Source organism: Lasiodiplodia theobromae (genome assembly GCF_012971845.1).
Source record: "Lasiodiplodia theobromae strain AM2As chromosome Unknown scaffold_70, whole genome shotgun sequence".
NCBI classification, from domain to species: Eukaryota; Fungi; Ascomycota; class Dothideomycetes; order Botryosphaeriales; family Botryosphaeriaceae; genus Lasiodiplodia; species Lasiodiplodia theobromae.
In genome coordinates, this window is record NW_023336553.1 from 44,370 (window position 1) to 65,290 (window position 20,921).

At 57.8% G+C, this 20,921-nt stretch overlaps 5 protein-coding genes across 5 annotated transcripts; 1 reads left to right on the forward strand and 4 right to left on the reverse strand.

Annotated features, from left to right (window-relative positions):
* Window positions 1-855: 855 nt before the first annotated feature.
* Window positions 856-3,501, reverse strand: LTHEOB_12676 (Pxa domain containing protein; the record flags this gene model as incomplete). Its single annotated transcript, XM_035509569.1, has 3 exons — window positions 856-1,318; window positions 2,135-2,927; window positions 2,988-3,501. 3 exons carry the CDS (start codon window positions 3,499-3,501, stop codon window positions 856-858), a joined length of 1,770 nt encoding a protein of 589 aa, XP_035363945.1.
* Window positions 3,502-3,822: 321 nt separating this feature from the next.
* Window positions 3,823-4,358, forward strand: LTHEOB_12677 (Mediator of RNA polymerase ii transcription; the record flags this gene model as incomplete). The annotated part of the gene is made up of 3 exons (XM_035509570.1): window positions 3,823-3,862; window positions 3,914-4,010; window positions 4,067-4,358. 3 exons carry the CDS (start codon window positions 3,823-3,825, stop codon window positions 4,356-4,358), a joined length of 429 nt encoding a protein of 142 aa, XP_035363946.1.
* A 1,942-nt stretch (window positions 4,359-6,300) lies between these two features.
* LTHEOB_12678 (Vacuolar import/degradation protein Vid24) lies at window positions 6,301-8,461 on the reverse strand (the record flags this gene model as incomplete). The annotated part of the gene is made up of 3 exons (XM_035509571.1): window positions 6,301-6,340; window positions 6,395-8,334; window positions 8,423-8,461. The coding sequence occupies 3 exons, from the start codon at window positions 8,459-8,461 to the stop codon at window positions 6,301-6,303; spliced, it is 2,019 nt and encodes a 672-aa protein (XP_035363947.1).
* A 1,438-nt stretch (window positions 8,462-9,899) lies between these two features.
* LTHEOB_12679 (uncharacterized protein) lies at window positions 9,900-10,943 on the reverse strand (the record flags this gene model as incomplete). The annotated part of the gene is made up of 1 exon (XM_035509572.1): window positions 9,900-10,943. One exon carries the CDS (start codon window positions 10,941-10,943, stop codon window positions 9,900-9,902), a length of 1,044 nt encoding a protein of 347 aa, XP_035363948.1.
* A 7,043-nt stretch (window positions 10,944-17,986) lies between these two features.
* LTHEOB_12680 (Reticulocyte-binding protein 2 protein) lies at window positions 17,987-20,034 on the reverse strand (the record flags this gene model as incomplete). The annotated part of the gene is made up of 2 exons (XM_035509574.1): window positions 17,987-19,440; window positions 19,494-20,034. The coding sequence occupies 2 exons, from the start codon at window positions 20,032-20,034 to the stop codon at window positions 17,987-17,989; spliced, it is 1,995 nt and encodes a 664-aa protein (XP_035363949.1).
* Between the last annotated feature and the right edge of the window lie 887 nt (window positions 20,035-20,921).

Genomic DNA, 20,921 nt, shown 5'->3' on the forward strand with positions numbered 1-20,921 from the left:
CGGCAATAGCAGAAAATTTTCCCCTCAGCTGCTGCGGCGGCATGTACGTGTGTGTGTGAGAGAGAGAAAGAGGAGAGAGGGGTACACCCCATAAGCGCCCCCTCCCCCCCTCCCACAAGCGCGCGGGCGCGGGGCACCAACGACACGAAAGGCACATGCGCGGCGCAGCAATCAGTCGTTACAGATCGCCCAAGCCCAGCCAGCCAAGCAATCAGCCTCCTCCAACGTCCCGTCAGCCCCTCCTCAGCCCTCCTCCCCCCCACCTCCTCCCTTCTTTCAGCTACGGCAAAGCAACGTCGGGAAGGACGAGAAAGCAAAAAAAAAAAACTGAAATAAAAAATTTCTCCGTCGCTTCGAGCACAATCAATGCTGTAGATCACATTCCGAACCCATGTCAACCGAGGCAGGAGGATTCAGATTAGTGAGGCTTTCGCGAGCAAGCATTAAAAATTTCACTTGTCAATAGCACTTCCAAACTATAGGGTCATAAGGGGCAAGGGCGATTAATGGCGTCATATGCCACACGGAGAATGGGCGGCCTAGCGTACCACAAGACACAGCAGCCGAAACCAGAGCGAAAAAAGTAAAGTAGACGGGAAGCGTGGACGACGGTACGGCAGGCGGGCGGAAGGGCGGGTAGACGGACGGACGGCGGCGGGTGCCGCTACCGGTCAAGGGAAGAAGAAAATAAAAAAAATTAAAAAAAAAATAAGGATAATTAAACATCAACGACAATCGGTCAAGATCAGCTCGCACCGGTACATCAAGTACAACAATCTCGTGTCTATCTCTAAGAAGGCCGTATTGACTCGGAAGTATTGGTTGACTTGCCGTTGACGCAACCGACGCATGCCTCTAACCCAATCTCTCGTCCATCAATTCATCCACCCCTAGCTCGCCCATCTCCGGCAATAAGCGTACCACGATCAACTCGATGATACCGAAAATTAGATGCTTGTTCAGATACGGATCGCCCAGGACGTCCAGCAGCCGCTCGACCTCGCGCTGCTGCACCGCGTCCTCTCCCTGCTCTTCCTCATCCTCGTCGTCCTCGTCATTTCCCTCGACCCCGCCGGAACCGCCGACGGCGCGGCTGCCGCTGCCACTGCCAAAGAGTCTCGACCTGACAAAGGGCGGCGTGGCGTCCAGTACCGCTCTAGCCGCGCGGCGCTTGATAGCGAGCTCCTCGTCCGGCGTGGGCGGAATACGCGGAGGACCCGGCGCGTTATTGGGGAAGATCGAAGTGCGCAGGGTGCGCAGGAGCGGGGGCAACAAGGCCGGATTGAGAATACGGGTCTTGATCTCGTGGGATAGGAGCCTGTTCGGTTTCAGAAGAAGAGGGAATCGGGATGGTTAGCCTGCAGTGTCCGCTGATCCGGCGTTTGAAGATGCTGACTGCTCAAGCAAGTCATAGAAGGAGGGGAAGGTGGTGGTAGGGCAGCAAAGCAACGAGGCAGGGGGCTCTCAGCGGACAAATTGTGCGCAGAGATCGAGATGGGGCTTGGTTTTGGCGATCGGCGAAGAGCGGGATTGCGTTCATTGGCGTTGATGACGATGCTTGGAGCAGCCCTGCCAGGCCCCACGGCGCAATTGCCGGAGGATGAGGTGGTGATGGGGCGATTTTGGGCCAGGCGTCGGGGCGTGAGACAAGCAGCGCAGGCGAGTCGGTGAGACTTTGGATCGCCTGATGCACCGGGGTGTTGAGTGGTGCAGTGCTGCCCACAAAAGCTTTTAGGGTGAGTGAGGCGCTCTGGCGAAGGCGTCTTGCAGCAATGCTATTGAGCAAGGTTGGCCGAGGCAGCCCCATGCAGCAGCGCGGCCGGTCCCGAGCATGCGAGTGGTAGGCAGGCAGATCAGCCGGGCGCGTATACGGGACGGCTGGCCGGCTGGGAAAGGCGACGCTGCTGCAGCCCAGACCGCGCGGGACGTGTGGTTTCTGGCGTGCGGGTTGCCAGTGCCAAGGCCGGGTCGGTCGGCGTGCGTTGCATTGCCTCTGGGCCGGGGGCGCATGCAGCGCGATAAGGGTATGAAACCCCGGGCCGGGGGGGTGCAGGTCAAGTGACCAGCAGCGCATGCGGCGCTAAGCAGGGAACGGCGACATGGGACGAAAGGGTCGAATGAAAGCGAGACTCACCTGTCCAATGGTCCGTTTGTGCCACCCACCCGCCCCGGCCCGCTGACGGCACTCCACTGCGCCAGCGAGAGTGCGCCTGCGAGCCACGGCATCCGCGCCTTCAATTCGAGCAGCTGTCCCGCGCACGTCCACGCGCTCATGCTGAGCACGGCCGACGGCTCCTCCGCCGCGCCGACGCTCGAGAGCGATTGGCGGCTGCCCTCCATCGGCGACGACACCACCCACGCCCGCTCTGGCAGCGACGGGGATGCCGCCAGCGCCGCGACCACGGCCCGCATCGCTGTCGCCGCCAGGAAGACGTACTGGCACACCGTCCAGAACAGGCTGCTGAGCTCGCCAATCGCCCACCCCGCCTCTGACCGCGGCTTGCGTGGCTCCGCCTCGTTCAGCAGCCCAAACTGCTCCAGGCGACTTGTCGCTTTCGCCGCAGGAGGCTCTATGGCGCGGGGATGCACCACCTCAGCGATCTTTTCCACTGCCTCCCACAGCATCCACGCCTCGCACACCTTGTTGCTCACTGCGCCGCCGATGATCATCTCCGACACGATCTCCGCCACCAGAGTGCGCAGGCACGCGTTCTCGAGATCCTCCGTCGGCAGCAGCACGGCGAGCACGCCCTGCACCAGCAGCTGCCGCCAGCACGCCTCATTCTCGCGTTGCTCCAGGATCGTGGCGGGGTCGGCCTCAGACGGCACTGGTGTCAGAGCAGGGTGCGGGCGCAGCGTGTGGTAAATATGCCGGTAGCCTGGGGCCAGCGGGCTGTCCTCAGAAGCGCGGTGAGCGGTCCGATATGCTGTGACGACGTGTGTGATCAGCCCTCTGTAGCCGCCCGCGATAATCATGCCTTACTCACCGTCCAGGTGCTGCGATGCAAGCCGCGGGATTTCGTCCAGGATCAGGGCCTCCAGGTCGACCTTGCGCAGCCGCTGCTCCAGCGCCCGCGTGCAATGGGCAATGATCTGGATTACCTCGTCTACAAAGACATGATCTGGTGTGATTTTCGTGTACCAGCCGTGCACAAACTCCTTGATGATGACGGCGATGATGCCATACAGCTGCAGGTCGACCTCGTTTGAGCTCGTCAGCGGCGGCAGCAGTTCGTCCAGCGACTTCTGCGATGGCTTGCCCTTCTCGCTGCCGGCTAGGATGTTCGACGACAGCTGGTGGGCGCAGAGCACGCGGCGAACGAAGGCGGCGGTGGCCTTGTCAGACGCGGCGTCGGTATTGGCGCGCGCGGCGGCCTCGGGGCGGACGGCGGTTCTGGCTGGGAGCGAAGCGCTCTGCGGATCCGGACCAGTAGCAGGGCGAGATGGCTTGGACTGCGGGACCTGGGGCGTGCTGGACGACCTCGTGGGAAGCTGCGGCATGGCTTCAACCTCCGCCGAGGCGCATTGCGGACTGTGAGAGCAGGAGTCGCGGAGCGCTGGAATGGATCCGGGCGCTGAGGTCGTGGTTTCGACGCGGGTACCGGCAGCAGATAGTTCCAGCGGCACAGCAGTTGCGGTGATTAGCAGTTATCGTCATCATCATGTGGAGCTTCACCTGGACCCGTCACCTCCGTACGGGCACGCGCGCTCCCCCGTCGGCGCGTCCATCGGCCCGTGAAGGCGGTGAGCGCGCGCCAGCTCGAGCTCAACACCAGAGCTCCATTCGCGACTCTGCTTCGCTCGCAACCGCCCGCATCCACTATGGCCCCCGACGTGCCTGCGAAGCTTGAGCCTGTCGACGGTATGTGATGCTGTGTCCGCGCGTAATGCATATCCTGACCTCCCCGCGCAGGCCAGATCAAGAAGGTCATCCAGAACCTCTACCACCTCGTCGTCCAGGTCCACGACTACCAGGGCACAAACACCGAGGATGCTATGAAACGGGAGATGTACGTGAACTCGACCATAGTTTACTGAATGTTACAGCCTGTTAACCCGACCAAAGCACAAACCTTCTCGGCAACTTACTCCAACTGTCGCGCGAAGCCTCCGGCCTCGCCCTTCACATTCCTCCGGACATCATCTCCTACGTCGAGAACGGCCGCAACCCCGACATCTACACTCGCGAGTTTGCCGAGCTTGTGCAAAAGAACAACCAAAAGCTGAAGGGCAAGAGTGAGGCATTTGCCCAGTTCCGAGACATCCTAGCAAGCAAGATAATTACGGCTTTCCCGGAGATGGAGCAGGATGCCAAGAGGATTGTGTCCAACACTGGTGGAAACCCTGCGACCCTATAAAGAACGCTCTCTGAGCTCGTCATCAAGTGCCCATCCCCCTCCCCGAATAATGCTTTGGTGGTCCTGCATTCCTGTCGATCTGGTCTGTAAGACCTTAGTACGGCGCGCCTCTGGGGCTTTGGAATTCCCTTGCTATTTCCCTACTCGGCCGCCGGCTCAGGTACGGCTGCTCCCTCGTTCGAGTCTACCTGGCTTCCGTACGCTAAATTAACACAGATCAAAATGTACGACGTAATACTCCAAAAGCCTCATGACGAGTTGGCGCTTGCTATATTCCGAAGGCTATAATGTCCTTGTGTCTCTAGCATGCCTTGGACCCGCAGCTCCCGCGTCGAATCTGCATGTATCCAACGAACAGTTGGCTTCGTTGCGCCTGATTTGGTTATTAGGTCACTATTCGCCATATTCTCCGCATATGAGAAGCGTAAAGCTCTTTGGTCATCGCTACCCGAAAGCTGAACCACAGCGAATGGTCCATATTCAGCACGTCTATCCATGACAACACAAACCTCCAGCTGTTTGCATACTGGCTGAGCAGGAAGCGACTGTGACTGGGGTTGACTCGACGGCTGGATGATGACACGAGTTCAAAATCCCGACTGTGTAGTCATGAGCTCGCGTCAGCTAGATTTCCTGCATACCCTACGCAAGATACCGATGGCTCTCCTTCGATCAAAGAGAGTGAATAACTGGGGGGCATATTATACTTTGCTTTACCATAAGTAGCTTCGATCAAACAATGACAAATTCGCCTTTCAATACCGATGGGAAGACTTATGCGTATGTGACTAAGGAGAGTTAGCGTGATCGCCATAGTGATTTTATATAGTTATCCAATAGTTCTTGATAGACTTTACTCTTATTTGCTTGGTACCTTCAATGGTTTGCCTGTTAAACTTCGCCGTCCACACCACCATCCTTCCACGCTGCTGTCCGCGCCGTCGTCTCCCTACGTCCTCGTTCTCTGCTAGAGAAAATTCTGGAGATTGTGGAGGTCAGTAGCGGCATTTTAACTTGAGCCCTTGAACACGAAGTCTTCAAGCTCGCCCACAATCGCCAACACCATTCCGGTTACTGGAGGACGGGCGATAGGGTGCACTAGATCGTTCGCATGCGCTACCTGGGGAAGAAGCTTGGATCCTACGTCAGACACGGTGCTCCAGGCCAAGTCAATTGTGCGGAGAGACACAAGCCTTGTGGCGAACTTAATCCAATCTCGCCGACAAGGATCCTTTCAAGATGCAGTGCCTGGATTCCATAACCAAACTTCCTCCTGCCTCGAGGTCATCGATGTTGACTGTGACCGGTAAGGTAAAGGCAAAGGGTCTTGCTGTCTTTAGGCAAGGAGGCTTGGTCTACTCCGCAACGGGCGAAAGCATACTTGACGGCCATGAGCTTAGATACCTGTGGAGATCCGCTGTGATGGCCTAAGCATTTTGATACCCACTGTGACACCGGCGTCCAGTATGTACATGACCGATACAGGCCTTCAAGCCACTGTGCAATATGCAGATAGAACAGCAAGTGAGTTAAAAGAAGGAGTTGGTATTTAAGACTTGTCCCCCCATAGACCAGAAAACGGCATCAAACAGTCCAGAACCTCCATTTCGATGGAACTGTTGATAATCGGTGTGTGACTGACGCACTTATGATGACTTCCTCTCTCATGTTGAACTCCGGAAGAACGCCCTTCCCTTAGTAGTGGTGGTCCCAGGCCCACAGCAGCAGCAGAAAAAGGACGAGAGAAAAAAAAAAAACAGAAGGCGGCCCCTGGGCCCTCCTGTGAACTGCTCCATTTGAAAATGAAACCCCCTTGCCCCCCGACAATGCTTGCTTTCGCTTTCCCAAGAAAATTTCCAAAAAAGTACTAAAATCCTTAATCACAAACAAAGGTAATTTGTTTGACCGGACCCTCCGGAGAAGAGTTGCTGCTTGCGCCGTGTTAAGTCATACCCCATCGCTCCTCCGAAATGCTTTCTTCTCTGGCTTGCACCGTCCTTAGCTATCCCATCCAGTACTTCACCCCTGCTCATCACCTGAATGTCCAAACAGGAAAATTTCCTCCGCCGACAGGACTGAGCTTGAGGTGCTGGTACGGACTGCTTTGCGGATCGTAGTAGAGCCCTTCAATCGCACCGTCGCTCCGCCTCAGACAAACGTAATAAAACCCACTGATGGTCAACCCGCATCCGTCCTCTCCCGCGTCGTTGTCCTGATCAGTCGTTACTGCCGGAGAATCTCTCGACGAGGGTGAGGGCTGAGAAGAGTTGGCATTGGTCGAATCCGTGGCGAGGTGGGAATTGGCGGATGATGCAGCATGGGCGGCTGCTGCTCGTCTTCGTGCCGAGGACGTGGATTTCACAAAACAGCGCTCTTTCCACCGCATCAGAATCCATTCTTGTGCCAACTGTGAAACATATTCCTGTGAGACGAGCCGGTGTACGAGGTCGTGGTCGCGAAGGTGGCCAAAGGGTGGTAGTTTCCGCCAGTACGTGGCGTCTGTTGATAGGCTACTCTTGAAAGATTCAGTGAGAAGAGTGTGAGTTCTTAGATCGAGGATTTCTCCTTCTAAGTATGTTGTTATGCTTGAGGTGCGAGTTCCAGGTCGCGGAGCCCCATTTGCTGCCGGGTCAAGCGTACTGCCGGGAAACGAGGGAGGGTGTGATGGGACGTTGTAGGCTTCCATTGTGGCGGCGAGGGTCATGTTCTCCCAATCCACAGCGTGGACGGTTACTTTTACAGGCCACCGGTCTTGCTGTTGTGTCTGCTGGGTGGAACCATCGCCGGCTCTGCGAGCGTGAGGTGGAATGGGACTATTCATCCAGGGTCGCGCTGCATCAAATGTGGTTGATGTCATGGGGGAGTCGTTGTTGCGGAAACGGTATAGGGTTGTTGACGTAGGAGTAGGGATATTTGAGGGGGTGACGGTTGAGGTGACGGTAGTGGCGTGCTGCGAACCAGAAAACACTGCGCCGGGTGCCAGCCATGACGTTTCTGCGGGCCGAGGGATCGTGTTGACATCGAGGATAAAGTCCTGGTGGTTTTCGCCGAAGAATTCTTTCGTGACAAATCCCGCATCTGCCGCATGGTAGAGACTGTCCTCATAGGAATCCGATGTTCGGATTTTGGAAAGATAATTAATCGTCTGCTCCAACCAGGGAGACGTTGGCGCGGGGGTGCTGGAAGGGTTTTCCAGATAGCTCCGTCTGTACGAGTCCAGCCCTGCCCGATCCCGCGTCTCGTTCGACCGGCTGCTCGGATGCCAGCCGTAACGGCTAGTTTCTATTCTACTGAGGTCTGATCTGTCCTGGGAACCTCTTATGGCAGCGTCCCGTTCCGTGATGTAGCGCTGCATTGTTTCCCGCGAGCGCGCGGAGAAGCGCGGATGCCGTCTTGACTGTGTGGAGCGTAGTGACGATTCTGAAGGCTGGGTAGTTCGCTGGCCGAGCAGACGGGAGTAGCGCGCGGCGGTATGCGGGGACACGCCTCGTGGAAAGGGAGTCGATGATTCTTGGCCTAATGACCGCAGTATCTCCTGTAGTTCCTCGTGGTCTCCAGCGGCATCATCGGGCGGGCTCCAATCGTACAGGGCATTCCGGGAGGGTACGCGGTCACTGTAGGACAGGGAGTCATCCATGCGACTCAGGCGGCTCAACACACGCTGCAACTGCGACTGCGACTGGCGATCACGCTCATCATGCTCATCATGCTGCATCTCGGCGGTCCGGGCGCGCAGTCGTTCCCGGGCAGCGCGCACTCCCTCGAACAGCTCATCCTCCGCTTGAGCGTTCTGCTGGCGCCACTCCTCCTGGGGGTCGACGGGGCGGCGCAGGAAGCTCACGTTGTCCTCGTCGACCTCGTTCTCGGCTTGGGTGGTCAGTGTGGCGGCGAGATTGATGACCTGCGGCGACACGGGGCTCTCGAGCTGGCGGAGGGCGGAGAGGTAGCTGGGGGGTGTGTTGGGCTGCGCCTCGTCCTGTGGGCGGCATCAGCGGAGACGTCAGCGGGCGGAAGCAGCGAGCAGCGCGCGGCGATGCGCCAAGCGGCCGGTGCACTCAACCTACCGTCGGCTGCGGGCTCGCCCTCGACGTGGGCGGCGGCATCGATGTTCCAGCGGCCGCAGAGCGAAGGATGCGGCGGTTCGAGCGATGGAGAAACGGCAATACTAGGGTCGGGTCGTCGTTAGAGAGGTCAGAGGCATCGCGAGATCAGGCGCATTGGTGCTGTTGGCCGGCGGTGAGTGCAACAAGGGCGCCGGGCTGGCAGCGGCGATGGGCGAGGGCAGCGGCAACAAAGATCGCGTCGTCTTTGTGAGATGCAGGCGAGCGGCGCTGAGCCTCCTTTCGAAGCGGCTGCGGCTGAAACGGCGAGCTGCTCGTTTCGTCGGCAACGGTTGGCCGCGGGGGGCGTGCTGCAGGGCGAAGTCACAGTAATAATGCGGGGCGCGTGAAGTCTCCAGGGCCCCGCTGTTGCGGTGCGCCAGTTGATGATGGCGGACGTGACGTTATTATTGCTGCCGTCACAAGACCGGAGTAGCGCCCGTTGGCCATGCCACCCCGGTCGCCGTGCCAATATCACCAACGCTTTCGGCAAAATGTATGCGATATTCAAGTGTTCTATTACTTTCAACGCTTGGTGCACGCTGAGCACTGTCCTATCTAACCAGCATCCGCTTTCCTCGGCGCCCTGCGCTTCGGTTTTCTCAGGCTGGCTGAGAGGGTAGGGGAGATGAGCCTACCAGCCCACGCCCAGCGAGGCTCGAAGCCGGGAAGGCAGCTGGGACGAGGCGTGGAGAGCGTGCTGATCCGCAAGCGGAGAGCCGCGTTCCTCCCGGCCGTCTGCCACAGGCAGTACGACTTCTACGCCCGCCCAACTTCCTCACACCGCCCTCGAGCAACGCCAACACGCGGGGGAACACTATACGACATGCCAGATGTGGTATATGTCTTGTGTCGCCGCTTTCCACCAGGTCCAGCTGACAGTCAATGTCAGTATGTGGGGAGCAAGAGCGCCGCTGCGTCGAGAGATGGGCTGGCCGATCTTGCTCGACGCAGGAAGACGCCCATTAACGACATTAGAAAAAAGAAAAACAAGGAAAAGTGGGTGAACCGAGTGTACCCGCCCGATAGCCGTGAGGCATGAAACCCGTCTTTTTAAAATGCTTGACATGCGAACCTCCCAGAGATGCAAAAAGGAAAAAGGAAAGAAAACCAGGCTCGGCTGGTGCGTAACTGCAAAACGACGAAACACGCTCGCTAAAATGACAGCAAAAGCACACAAAAAGGGATATCAAAGGAAACATTTACCAAGGAAATGAAGGAAGGAAATCCGCTGAATCGATCATAACGCCGTCCCATATGCCCCGAGTGGATTATGACGTGAGGACATCAAGTCATACAGAGTCGCATCTCATCTCGTTGAGTTCATCGCAATGGCCGTCCGAGTAAGCCTGCGGGGAGAAATAATACAGGAGAACCTGTGATTGGCCAGATCACCAGCTTCTCGGGCTGTCCTTGTCAGTGTGGACCTTGGTGTGGCCGTCTACATGGCAGCTGCGAACTGAGGAGTGAACTCATTGTAGCCCATTCCAAATCCACCGAAGCCAGTGTGCGATGGCGTAGGCCCGCACTGGTTGATCAACGTGCTCGGGAACGAGATGGCGGGCATCGGAGCCGTTGCCTGAGGCGGGCTGTAGTACTGGTTCGAGGTGCACAGCGGCTGGCTGTAGGACGGCGTGGGCGACGGCAACTGGATGTCGTTCATGCCCATCGTGGTCCAGAACGTCGAGTTCTCGGCGCCGGTGGTGATGGTCGGGCTCGGCGTGGACGGGATGACCCTCCAGGACTCAACGGGCGCCGGATGAACCGGAGGACCCTGCTGAGGAGAGTGCCACCAGTGGCCGGAAGGCGAGCTCGGCAGGATGGTAGGGGGGCGGACAACGTCGACGATCCTCGGCGGCGGCGGGAGAAGCGGAAGAAACAGTCCCATGATCGCATGCTTGACCTCCTCCGACCTGCCGTCCAACAGCTCTCCAGCTCCATCCTCTTCAAGACCTTCCAGGGCACGCACGCCGGTGCGGAAGACGTAGCGGTTGACGGCCTGGACGAATTCCTCCTGTAGCTTCTTCAACTGAACCTCCTTCTCGGCCCAAGACCAGGTATTTGCTGCCACATCAACCGAGTAGATATCCTTGTGGTACTCGACAAGCGCGTCGATGGTGTCCTGGGTGAGCTTGAACGCAACCTCGTGTTGCGACACCATGTCGACGTGCACGACATAAGCCTCAATGTGGATCAGCTGGTAGTTGAACATGGCCTCCACCAGCGGGTCAGGGTCTCTGCGCAGCTCGGAATCGGGCGCCTTGGGGAGCATGATGGAGCATAGCGACCAGAGGGCCTGCGGGCCGGACAGCGTCTCGGTGAGACAGCGGAAGTGCTGGGGCACGCTGTTGAGCGGGCGCTTAATGCGGTTTATGCGCTTCAGCGTCTGCGTCAACCACGGCTCGACCTTTGAGTTCAGCACAACGGTGGGGGCGCTCCGCGGCGCGAAGGCGGCAGCGGAGGCAGGCAGTAAGGATATGGGCATTGCGGCGGAGCTCGATGAGTAATACGGGAAAGATGCGACGGATTATGGGACAGCGTTAAAGTGAAAGCGAAAAACGAAATAGAAAAGAATAGGTCTCTGGCGGTCCCAGCGAGGGAAATGGTTAGCACGCCTGATTGTCTTGAGGGAGAGAGACCGACGAATGAGAGGGGGCGAAGAGGGGTGAGAGGTGAAGGGTAGGGAAGGGCTAGCGGCGGGGTGGCCTTTTCCTTTAAGTCGCGGGTGGATCTGGTGGAGTGGCCGGCTTGGGTGGTCATCGCGCTGGCTGGGGGCTGGGTGCGTGCAGCGCGCTTTCGGCAAGGCTTGCATGCCATCAGACTTTGCTCAATCGTGCAGCAGCTGCAGCACTCGGGCTAGCAGCAGCACCCAGCTCGCTGCATGCGCGTTTCCTGGGCGGCGCAAATGCAAGAAATTGCCCGCGCTCCCAGCGTGGCGGCGGCGACGAGCCAGAAGCGGCCCACTGCCAACACAGCTCTTACGAAAGGCGCGGAGCAGCGCGTCTCCACTGCCCAGCACCGCGCCTGGAGAGCGCGCGCGCCGGCCCTGAAACGGAACGCGCGCGTCTTACGAGGCCTTCTGCAGCGTCAAGGGATGGCCCTGCTGGGTTCATGCTGCCGGCCTCCTGGAGGGGTTGCTTGGGGTTGCCTTCCAGAAGATTTCCATGTTGCTGGGAGCTGATCCTGCGCTGGGACGGCGCTGACTGCTGCTTCGGGGAAGACGATGGCCTAGCTCGGCGTGTGCGCTCGGCCTGTCTCGCTGCTTCTGGCGTCAGGGTTGTGTGGAGGCCGTCAGCGCAGCTGGCTGTGCAGCACGACAGGTTGTCGTTCTTCGCTGCTAAAAGATGGTGTCAGGGTGGCTGGCCAATCAGCGCGCCGAAACCGGGGTGCGCGCCGGCACTGGACGGCGGCCGGACCGGGCAATCTCAGACAGCGCTGCCATGTGATGCCGGGAAGGGCCTGCCAGCAGGAATACAAGTAGCACGGCGGCTGTTGAGGCATCGCATGACCGCGCTTGTGCAGGCCATGTTCATGCGGCGGCGGCGGCGGAGGCAGGCCCGGGGACGGCGGCGCAGCGCGCTGGAGGGTCGGCCGTTTGCTCGGAGCGTGGCCCCATGGCGGCGTGAGGGCTGGGCGGGCGGGCAGCGGGCAGCGGGCTGCTGAGGCTGTGCTGCTGCTGCTGGGCCCGAGCGCCCGAGGGCAGCGTTGCAGCGGTGGCGCGTACTGCAGATCTCGGCGTCGCCTTGCGCATCCCTCCATCTGGCTGCCCTGCTGGGGCGAAGGCGATGCGGAGCGGCCGCGTCTTCCGCGCCGCTGACTGAGCTAGCGTATGACTAGGCTCGAGTGGTCGCCGCCCCAGATTTTGCCTATCAGAGCGACCCATAGCACCGGCGTTATCGATAGCTATCCTCTGCCGTTGCCGTTTCACACCTGCATGTCGACGCCATCTCCCCAGCTGCGCCTCGCTGTGCGCTCTTCGGCAGCCGCCTGCAAATCGATGCCGCCCGCCGTCAGCGCTCTCCGACAACGCTCGGTCCGTCCGGGGCTCCAGTCCTTGCAGCAGCGTGCAGCGCGACTTGCCGCTTCCAGCCGCCGCTCAGCTCAGCAAGGATGTCGCGCGCAGTGAGGTCAACTGGCGCGCCGGAGTCCGACGCCAGCGCTGCACTGCCTTCTCCTGCCATCGTGACCGACCGCGCCGCTCAAGCTTTCGGCTACGGCCTGTCCGAGAGACCGTTTCATGATCGGCGCCGGCGTCATAGATGGCTGTGCAGCCACCCTCACCGCTGCAGCTGTGACTCATCTGGTCGACGGGCACAGATGCATGTTTCAGATCATCAAGAAGCCCGAAAACCTCTTTTGCGCTGCTCTTGCCTGTTGTCGACGATGCTACGGTGCACTGCCAGTGGAGCGCTGTGCTGGCCTGCAGAGCGGTGAAATCGTGAGGTCACACGTTCGGCGAGAATGCTTCCATATGAGGAGCAATAGCCGGCGCCCGCCTTGGACGTCGTCATTGCTCGCTCGCGAGGCACAGGAAAATTCCGACTGGACACGACAACACACAACTTCGAAACGACAACCTGAAGCATTACCCCGTCCAACGTGTCGTTCGTTCGGGCGCCATTGTTCTGTCGGCAATTTCCTTGATGGCTGGACATCAATCTGCTCCCAACGCACCGGTGAGCGTTGAGACTCTGCACGGCTCTTCAGTCGAACATTCTGCCCAGGAATACGAGCCTGCAGACGTTCGACAGTCCTTTCAGGATTACTCAGTCAGGCCAACAAATTTTACTTATTTCGAGTGTCTTCTACTCCTTTTCACCTTTTTTTCCTTCTGCCTTCCTGCTGCCTGAATCGCGTCGGTGTTTTTGCAATCGTGGCATTTCGTCGTCTACGACAAACTAGTCATTTTCTTTGTGCTATCGTCTCGGCTCTGCCACGACATACCGGGCTTCCGATTTTCTCCTTGCTTCGTTGCTGATCCTGGCGTGTCGTGCGTAAACTTGCTCGAACAGGCAGTAGCAAAATCCGACGTCCGTGAAAGGGACTCGGTATCTTACGAGTTTTTCTTTCACATGGAAACCGCTATCGGCTGGCTTGTGATGCTTACACAGACTCTGGCAATATAGTGAATATGTTGTGCCACCAGTCTCAACTCAGCTTCTGGTCACGGCATGGTGCTAGTTGATCCGTCCATTCCGGTCTATGGGCGACGAGGTGAATCAATGACTCTCTGCTCGAGCCGCCTGTAACTACTGCAGCGTCAATTTTCAAGACCGCTCACCTTCCGGAATTCGTAAGTCTGGCCGTGCCTGCATATTTGCCTGTGCGACCAGTTCCTGCACTATACATGTTCCGATGGCGCATCCGGACGGACGCACCCATTCGTATCACAGCTACCAGGAGTCTCTACCACTCCGCATTCCGTCTTCTAATCCCGCCACTGACGCAATTGCAGCACGAAACGGCTCACTTACGTTACATTGCCAACGTTCGAGCATCGGAAGATCATGCTTTCGAACCTTCGCAGAGCCTCTTGACATAACGACAGGAGACACGACAAGCCGACACCATGGCTTACACCCCCCAAGTGCTAGATTGTTGAAGTCAAAAATTCTTAGCTTTACGCCACGGCGCTTGAGATCACGATTGTTGAGCTCAAGATTTCTCGACTCGCGACCGACCCCGATGTCTGGACACGGATTCCCAGACCCTGAACCTTGGTATATGATACTCGGGATGAGCACTCGATCAGGTAAGTCAAGTTTCGGTCCGGTTCCTGGTAGCTGTGAATTTTTTTTTGTCTTCTTGTTACCCTTCGTAGCCGCCATACTATTCTATGTACCTCGACGTTCCAGCGTGCTGGGGGAGCAACTACGGAACAAGATCAATAGAATCAGTTTCGGTCCCAAATGCCAAATTGATGTTTCTGTGCCACCCCGGAAAGCTCTCTTTATGCTTATCCCGCACCGTCCCTCGTGCTCGAATTCTCCAACGTGCATGGTGCCGGCGTGCGCCACACCCGCGCTGAGAGGGGGGCTGTCATCCGCCATACGGACACCCACCCGGCGCCGCGGCAGAGGGTGTAAAACAGTCGAGGCACTCGCTTGTTGACGGGGACGCGCTTCCCTGTCGCATCCCCGACGATTGGATCTCGCGCCCCAGCACCCCGGTCGCGCCACGAGAGATAGGGCAAAGGGCTAGAAGTCTGCGCGGCGCAGCAACGAGGGACTCCTGTTCCGGATCCTCACTAACGTTATTTTTGAGTTTCTCTCTATTTTCTGCGCCGTTTTTTTGCTATTCCGCGACACCCTTGCAACCGTCAGAGCTTAAACCAGGCACCATCCATTGCTGCCCGTCGTCCTTCGGCCCCGGCCGAGCACTTCCTGCTTCACCAAATTTAGGCACGCCTTGGCCCACTCTCCGGCGCCGCTGATTTCCCTTTCGCGCATGAAATGGTAACCTGCAAGGGATCTCGCTGATGCTACCTGTTTTTCCGGGGAAGCGTGCGTAAGCGCGAGCGTTAGCCCTGTATTTTCTTTTGGGCGGCAATGGTTGGACGCCGCATGCGCGACACACATCTGCAGGATTCTCGTCTCCACACACCCTGCTGCGATCATTCTTGCACTTGCATGATGGCGGGAGAGCGGGAGAGCAAGAAGGAGGATCATCACCAAACCGCGTGGCGTTTTTTTCTCCTCTCTCGAGCGTCGGCGCCCTCCGTTGAGAGGAATGAAGTGAGGGATGACGTTTGAGAGGCGCCTTCTGGAGCGGTCCTATCTCAATTCACCTGTACGAGCGCACACACGCGCCATGGACGGGCGGGTGCGCTCTCTGACCATTCTTTGTTTTTCTTCCTCTCATTTGCGGGATCCCGCTCCCGCGCTGTTGTGGCCCTGGCGCAACGTTGCTCGGGAATGCGAGACATTTTGACATTCGCGTCCTCTGCTGCATGCATGACGTGAGGCAGCGAGGTTCTTTGGGGGCCGGGGGGCCAACTGAGGAAGATGATGCGCATGCAGGTATGCAGGTTCTCTGTTGTTCTTCACACATAGCCGTCTGGCCCCTTCGTTGTGACGTGAGACGGGGGTCGGGGCGCAGGCGGGAACGCGGGACTGCTACAGTACTGCGACGAACAGGATGATGGCGGATGGACAAAGGCATGGTGTCTTGAAGCGGCAGTGGTGACGCATCGTTCGATGTTGCCAAACAAATTAGTTTATTTCCTAGCAAACCGTCTGTGTGCACGTTGCGGGCATTGAAAGGTGCTAGGATGCGTGCTCTCGCATTTTTCACTCATCGGCGCCGAGACATCAATCCTTCCCGCAGCAGCCATCTGGTCGAGGGAGAGAGCGAGGGAGATGAATGGGATGTGATATAGCCGAATCGGGCATCTTGCATGTCTTTTAGTGTGCAGCGATTATCGCGACGCACGCGGGAGATTGCGCCGATCGGGAATCTTCGACGCGAATCCGACGACTCCAAAGGAAACCACATCCTACGCATGTTTTTTCGCTTTAGCGCGAGACCCAAGGAAAACCGGGGGACGGACAGGCATCGGGAATGAATCTTCGAGAGCGCCCAAGCTTCTAGACCCTTAGACGGGCGATGTGTTGCGCCGGCGCCCTCTTCTGGCCGAGGCTTTTCATTTTTTCTTCATCTGTCGCGGCAGATGGCGGGCTTCCCGTCTACCCCCGATCATCCGCAAGCGCTTTGCTCCACCGAAGGAGGCGCGGTTAAGGGGGAGCGGCGCGGCGCATCATCATCATCGTCGGTCCAGGCTTGCCGCGGGCCCTTCTCCCGGCAAGCGGCAGCCCCGATAAAACCCAGAACACCAAACGGCGTTAGCAGGCAAAACGCGCAATCCGCGGGCCGGCGCCGAGGCGAGCAAGCAAGCGCAAGGAGGGGCCTGGAAAGGGACCGAGCCTGTCCATCCTTCCAGCCCCCACTATCACCAACAGCCAGCTGCTTCCTCCATCCCGACTCGCGACAGAGCCACGATCCCTAGCGCAGACTTGGTCCAAGGGCAACGTGTGGCCGCCGGGGGGGCCCGCAAGTGGGCAAGCCAGGCACACCTAGTCTCGGCCTCGCCTATGCTTCTCGTGCCTTCAGCTGCCCGGCCACTAGTTTAGTGACCGACGTATCTTTCTCCTGAGAGGACAAGCGAGCCATTTCCACCCTCTTCGCCTCCCGAAGCCTGGAGTCGGCATTCGGAGCACCCGACGATGACAAGAGGCGGATGATGAGGGGCAAAAGGGAAGGATCCCAGTCAGCTCCACGGCGTCGCCGAGTGGTTGCCCGTTAGTCTTGCAGGGTTCCTGCCCCCGGCTAGCATAAGCCTCCACGCCTCGGAAAGCAAAAAGGACCACGAGCTTGTCAAAGTTTCTTCATCAGGCGCCCGTAGGCAACGGTTCGAGGAACGTTGTGGGTTTCAACATTTGTGGGTTACTGGTCCCTCTGCCATGCACCTTGTTCTGAACCTTTTCGCTAACCATGCTTCATGATTTTTTGCCTCTCTCCCCCACAAAAGTAAGCGGTCGATGCAATTAAGAAGCTCAACGCTGCCTATATTCTGTTTCGCAGCGCTTAACGATTGGTGACGATACATCCTGCTTCGCTGGGTCTGAAGGTAGCGCGGAGCCGCGAGTCATGCCCAAGCCCTCATCCTACAATGTACTCGTCCACGCATGCATACCCTGAAGCGAATCGAGATAAAGGGGAGAATTGGGAGCACCAACATCCGTGACACCCTCGCATGGCTTACAAAGGTGGGATACCTGGACGACCAGAAGAGAAAACTGGGGACGGCCGTTGTCTCGACCTGGGCGGCTACCGCGGCAGCAGCGCCGCGGTTTCGCCGTCTCCTGCCCTTGTTGATGAGGTGGCCTTCCGAGGTGTTTCTGTTTTCAGCAAGGGTTGAAGAGTGATGCTCGTTGAGGACGGGCATGTGGAGCTCGTGGAGGATGGATGAGGTACGAGCCCTGCATGTTGGAGTCTGCAGGGCTTGCACTGTTCTCCCCTGCGCTCCTACAGAAAATATGATGATAGCTCTTTGCTCGGAGATGAGACATCCGTCCCGACGGGTGTTCCTGGAACCAATGGGGCATGGTCGAGAACTTGTATCCATGTAAATAAAATTTCCGAAGCCCATGACCCTTGTCTGTGGGGTATGAGGTACGACATGGCTGTAGCCACCTCCATTGAAAGGGCACCTACGACTCCACGTATCTCATGATATGTGGAGATTAATGAGCTTGTCAAATTCAGCTGAAGGGAAACTCCATGCTTGATTCTCCTGCATAGACTGATGCTGTCTATGCTCTACCACTACCGAATGTAACCTCAATCCTTGGTATTCCAAATGCCCCGCCAGCAGTCCAGTAATGATGGTAAACACAAACGTGGCTGATATGCCCAAAGAACTACGAATGATCCGTCCCACCAGCCTGTCGCCGCCCCTTGCCTAGTAAAAACTGATGCAAAAATCTGAAAGGACAGCAAACAACTCGACAGCATCAATGTACTCCATGCTCATGCAGCTGGCTTCTCATCGATACTCCTCTTGCTGCTCTTGCTCTTAACGCTCGATGTAGCACTTGAGCTCCTTCCCCTACCCATCTCATCTTCGATGGCCTTGAGCACCTGCTTGCCCTGCTCGCTCTTGCCCAGGTTCTGGACGAGCCGCGTGTTTTGGTGCTGTAGTTCGCCAATTTGTTCTTTAAGCAACCTGTTCTCATGTTCAGCCATTTCTGCACGCGTCTTGAACTCGTCACGCTCACGCTGCAGACGCGTGATGACGTTCTTCTCTTCTTCCTTCTTCTTCCGCTGTTCCCGTTTCTGGGCCTCCTTGTCTCGTTTCGCGGCCAGCTTCTCCATCTCTCGCTGGTACTTCTCCACAGCCTTGCGCTTCTCTCGCTCCTCACGTTCCGAAGCCTGCTGTGTGCGTGCTTGCTCCTTCTCCTTCATCTTCCGCATCTTCTCGTCCAGCGCTGCTCGCTTAGAGTCCAGCTTCTGCATCTCCCTTTCGTAGCGATTTTGATTCGACTGACTTTTTGCCAGATCGCTTCCAACGCTTCCGTCCGAAATGCGCCGCCTGGGAGGCAATGGAGGAGCGTTTTCATCCTCATCATTAGGACCTCCGTTGGCGGTAGTCCATTGCTCGGCGGAAGCGAATGAGTTGATGCTCGAGGTGTCGCTAGCACTGTCGGATCCTGGATACGATAACGATGAGTTTTGGGAACTAGGTTGGAGATACGAGGCCACGGATGCGGGAGCATAGTTTTGAATCCCTGTCTCCATGGCATTCGAGAGGGTTGAGAAGAAACTGCTGTTGTTCTTACCATGTTTGATGGTAGAGGGCTCGGTGAGCGGTAGGTCTGCAATGCTTGTGCCGACGCCAGTGAGTTGTACGTTTCGGGCTGCTGCAGAAAAGCTTGCCCTTGGCTGTGCCTCCTCTTCTGCCTGCAGTGTCTCGTTGTCTACCGCTGATGCTGAGGCCTCTTGTTCAATCTGTTCTGGGTCTGGAATATCTTCCTTGGCGCAAGCCCAGTCTAGGAATTTACTCGTGTCTGCGACAATAGAGCCTGGTGTTCCGCGGTCGATCAAAAATCTGGGTATTCCGCCACCTGGGTCACTCCGCGTGATCATTATCCACTCCACCGGGTTGGTTTCCGGATCGTCTGGGCTGCCTTCTTCTTTCCTTGTTATATCTCCTCCATCTCTAGACTTTGCAGGTGTAAGGGGTATCTCTCGAATCATCTCAACAGACTCGTAGTTGCCTCGTACGAGGCCGTCTCTAATAGGTGCTTCTGGGTGGTCGCATGGTATGGACACAACTATATAATGCCGGGGGATTTGATCCGCGGCGGGATGGTCGTCCACATGCGGCTTGGACTTCTCGCTCAACGCATTGTCAGACGTCAGAAGCATGGTGATAAATTCTCGAGGCGCTGTTGGTGCCGGGAACTTTGCGGATAGTTGTAGCACTGTCGTCAAATGGTTAGCAGTCGGCCTGTGACATGGCTTTGCTCAAACGCACCTTCTAATTTCCCAAGGCTGCCAACAACCTTTCGCTCAAGCATCTTGTCTCCACCAATGCCTCTGATACTGCCAACTCCAGGACCACCGTCAACGGCCAAGCTCTCAGCAAACTCCTGCTGGAGCGCCCGCTTCCATTTGGCAAACCCCAAACCCTCGTGTACGCTTCTCCTCGCAAACCATGAGCCGTATCTGTCCGCGCCCGCCATTTTGTACGTCGAGATCGATAGAGGATTGTTGTTGACTTTGATCGGCTTGCCCCATGCCTTCTGGAGAGGCTCGTACGAAGGGTCGAAAGGCGGGGCGCGAGCGTCTGCTATGGTCATCTCGGAGGCATTGTGGGCGCCGTTGACGTCTGTCCGCTTGCGCTTGGAGGAGAGGAAGTCGGTGCCGCCGGGGACCTGAGGAACGGAGTTGACAATGGTCTCGGCATTTGCAAAGATGTCGCGCATCCAGGTTTGGAGGTCGTCGAGGGGGACGTCATCGGTGAAGTTCTTTGGCCTCAGGCATTTGAGGGCGTCGTGTAGTTGCGAGCTCGCCATGCTTAGTACTGCGGTTGCGCCGGGCGCTACGGAAGGCGGGCGAGGTGAGGCTCTTGAGCGACAGCACCGGGAGACGATGATGTAATGAGCGAGGGGGGCTCGGAATGTTCAAACTCCGTGTGCTCCGGCTAGGCCTAGGTCTGGCGCGGCGCGGATAAGGAAGGAATCGGGGTCGGAGGATGTATTTCTACCGCTCGTGCGAGGGCGGCATGGCGGGGGCAAATGTCAGGTAATCGGCTGTTCACGCCATGGACGGATCACGGCCAAATTAAGAAATCGCAGTGCAGCGCGTCGCACAACAGGAGAGGAGCTCGGGGGCCGGGCGTATAGGGTCTTTTGAACTAATCAGCCTAAGGCGACGTAGCTTGCATGATGGGGAATCCATGCTCGCGCCGCGACGTCACCGTCAAGCCCCACGGACCAGCCCCAAGCTTGCGCCACAGCCTGCCGGCCGACCAGCGAACTGCCATCCGCGCCAGATCGAATCTTGCACCGGCGCTCTTAGAGCGTGTGCTTCGCCTGTTTCTGCGCAATTCGACTGTCGTCCACCGCCGCTCATCGCCGCCCTGTTAATTCCGCGGGAAAACCGGTATCTGCGCCCACGCGCATTGATCAGCGCATACAACTACTTCGCTCCACTTCCACGCTTTCAGGGACCAGATCTCTGCCTGAGACTGTCCCCCTGCGCCTTCTCATACACGCTCTTCATCTAAACCTACACACGGATAACGCCCGGAGACCCCTCTCCTGACTCGTATCGACACGAATACGAAAATACGCGCGTATAGATCTAGGACCTTCCTTTTTACGAGCCATTCCGCTATTGTACAACTAGGCGGCTTGTAGCGCACATATCGCTCGCTAGCGCTGCTATGGATGCACCGGGC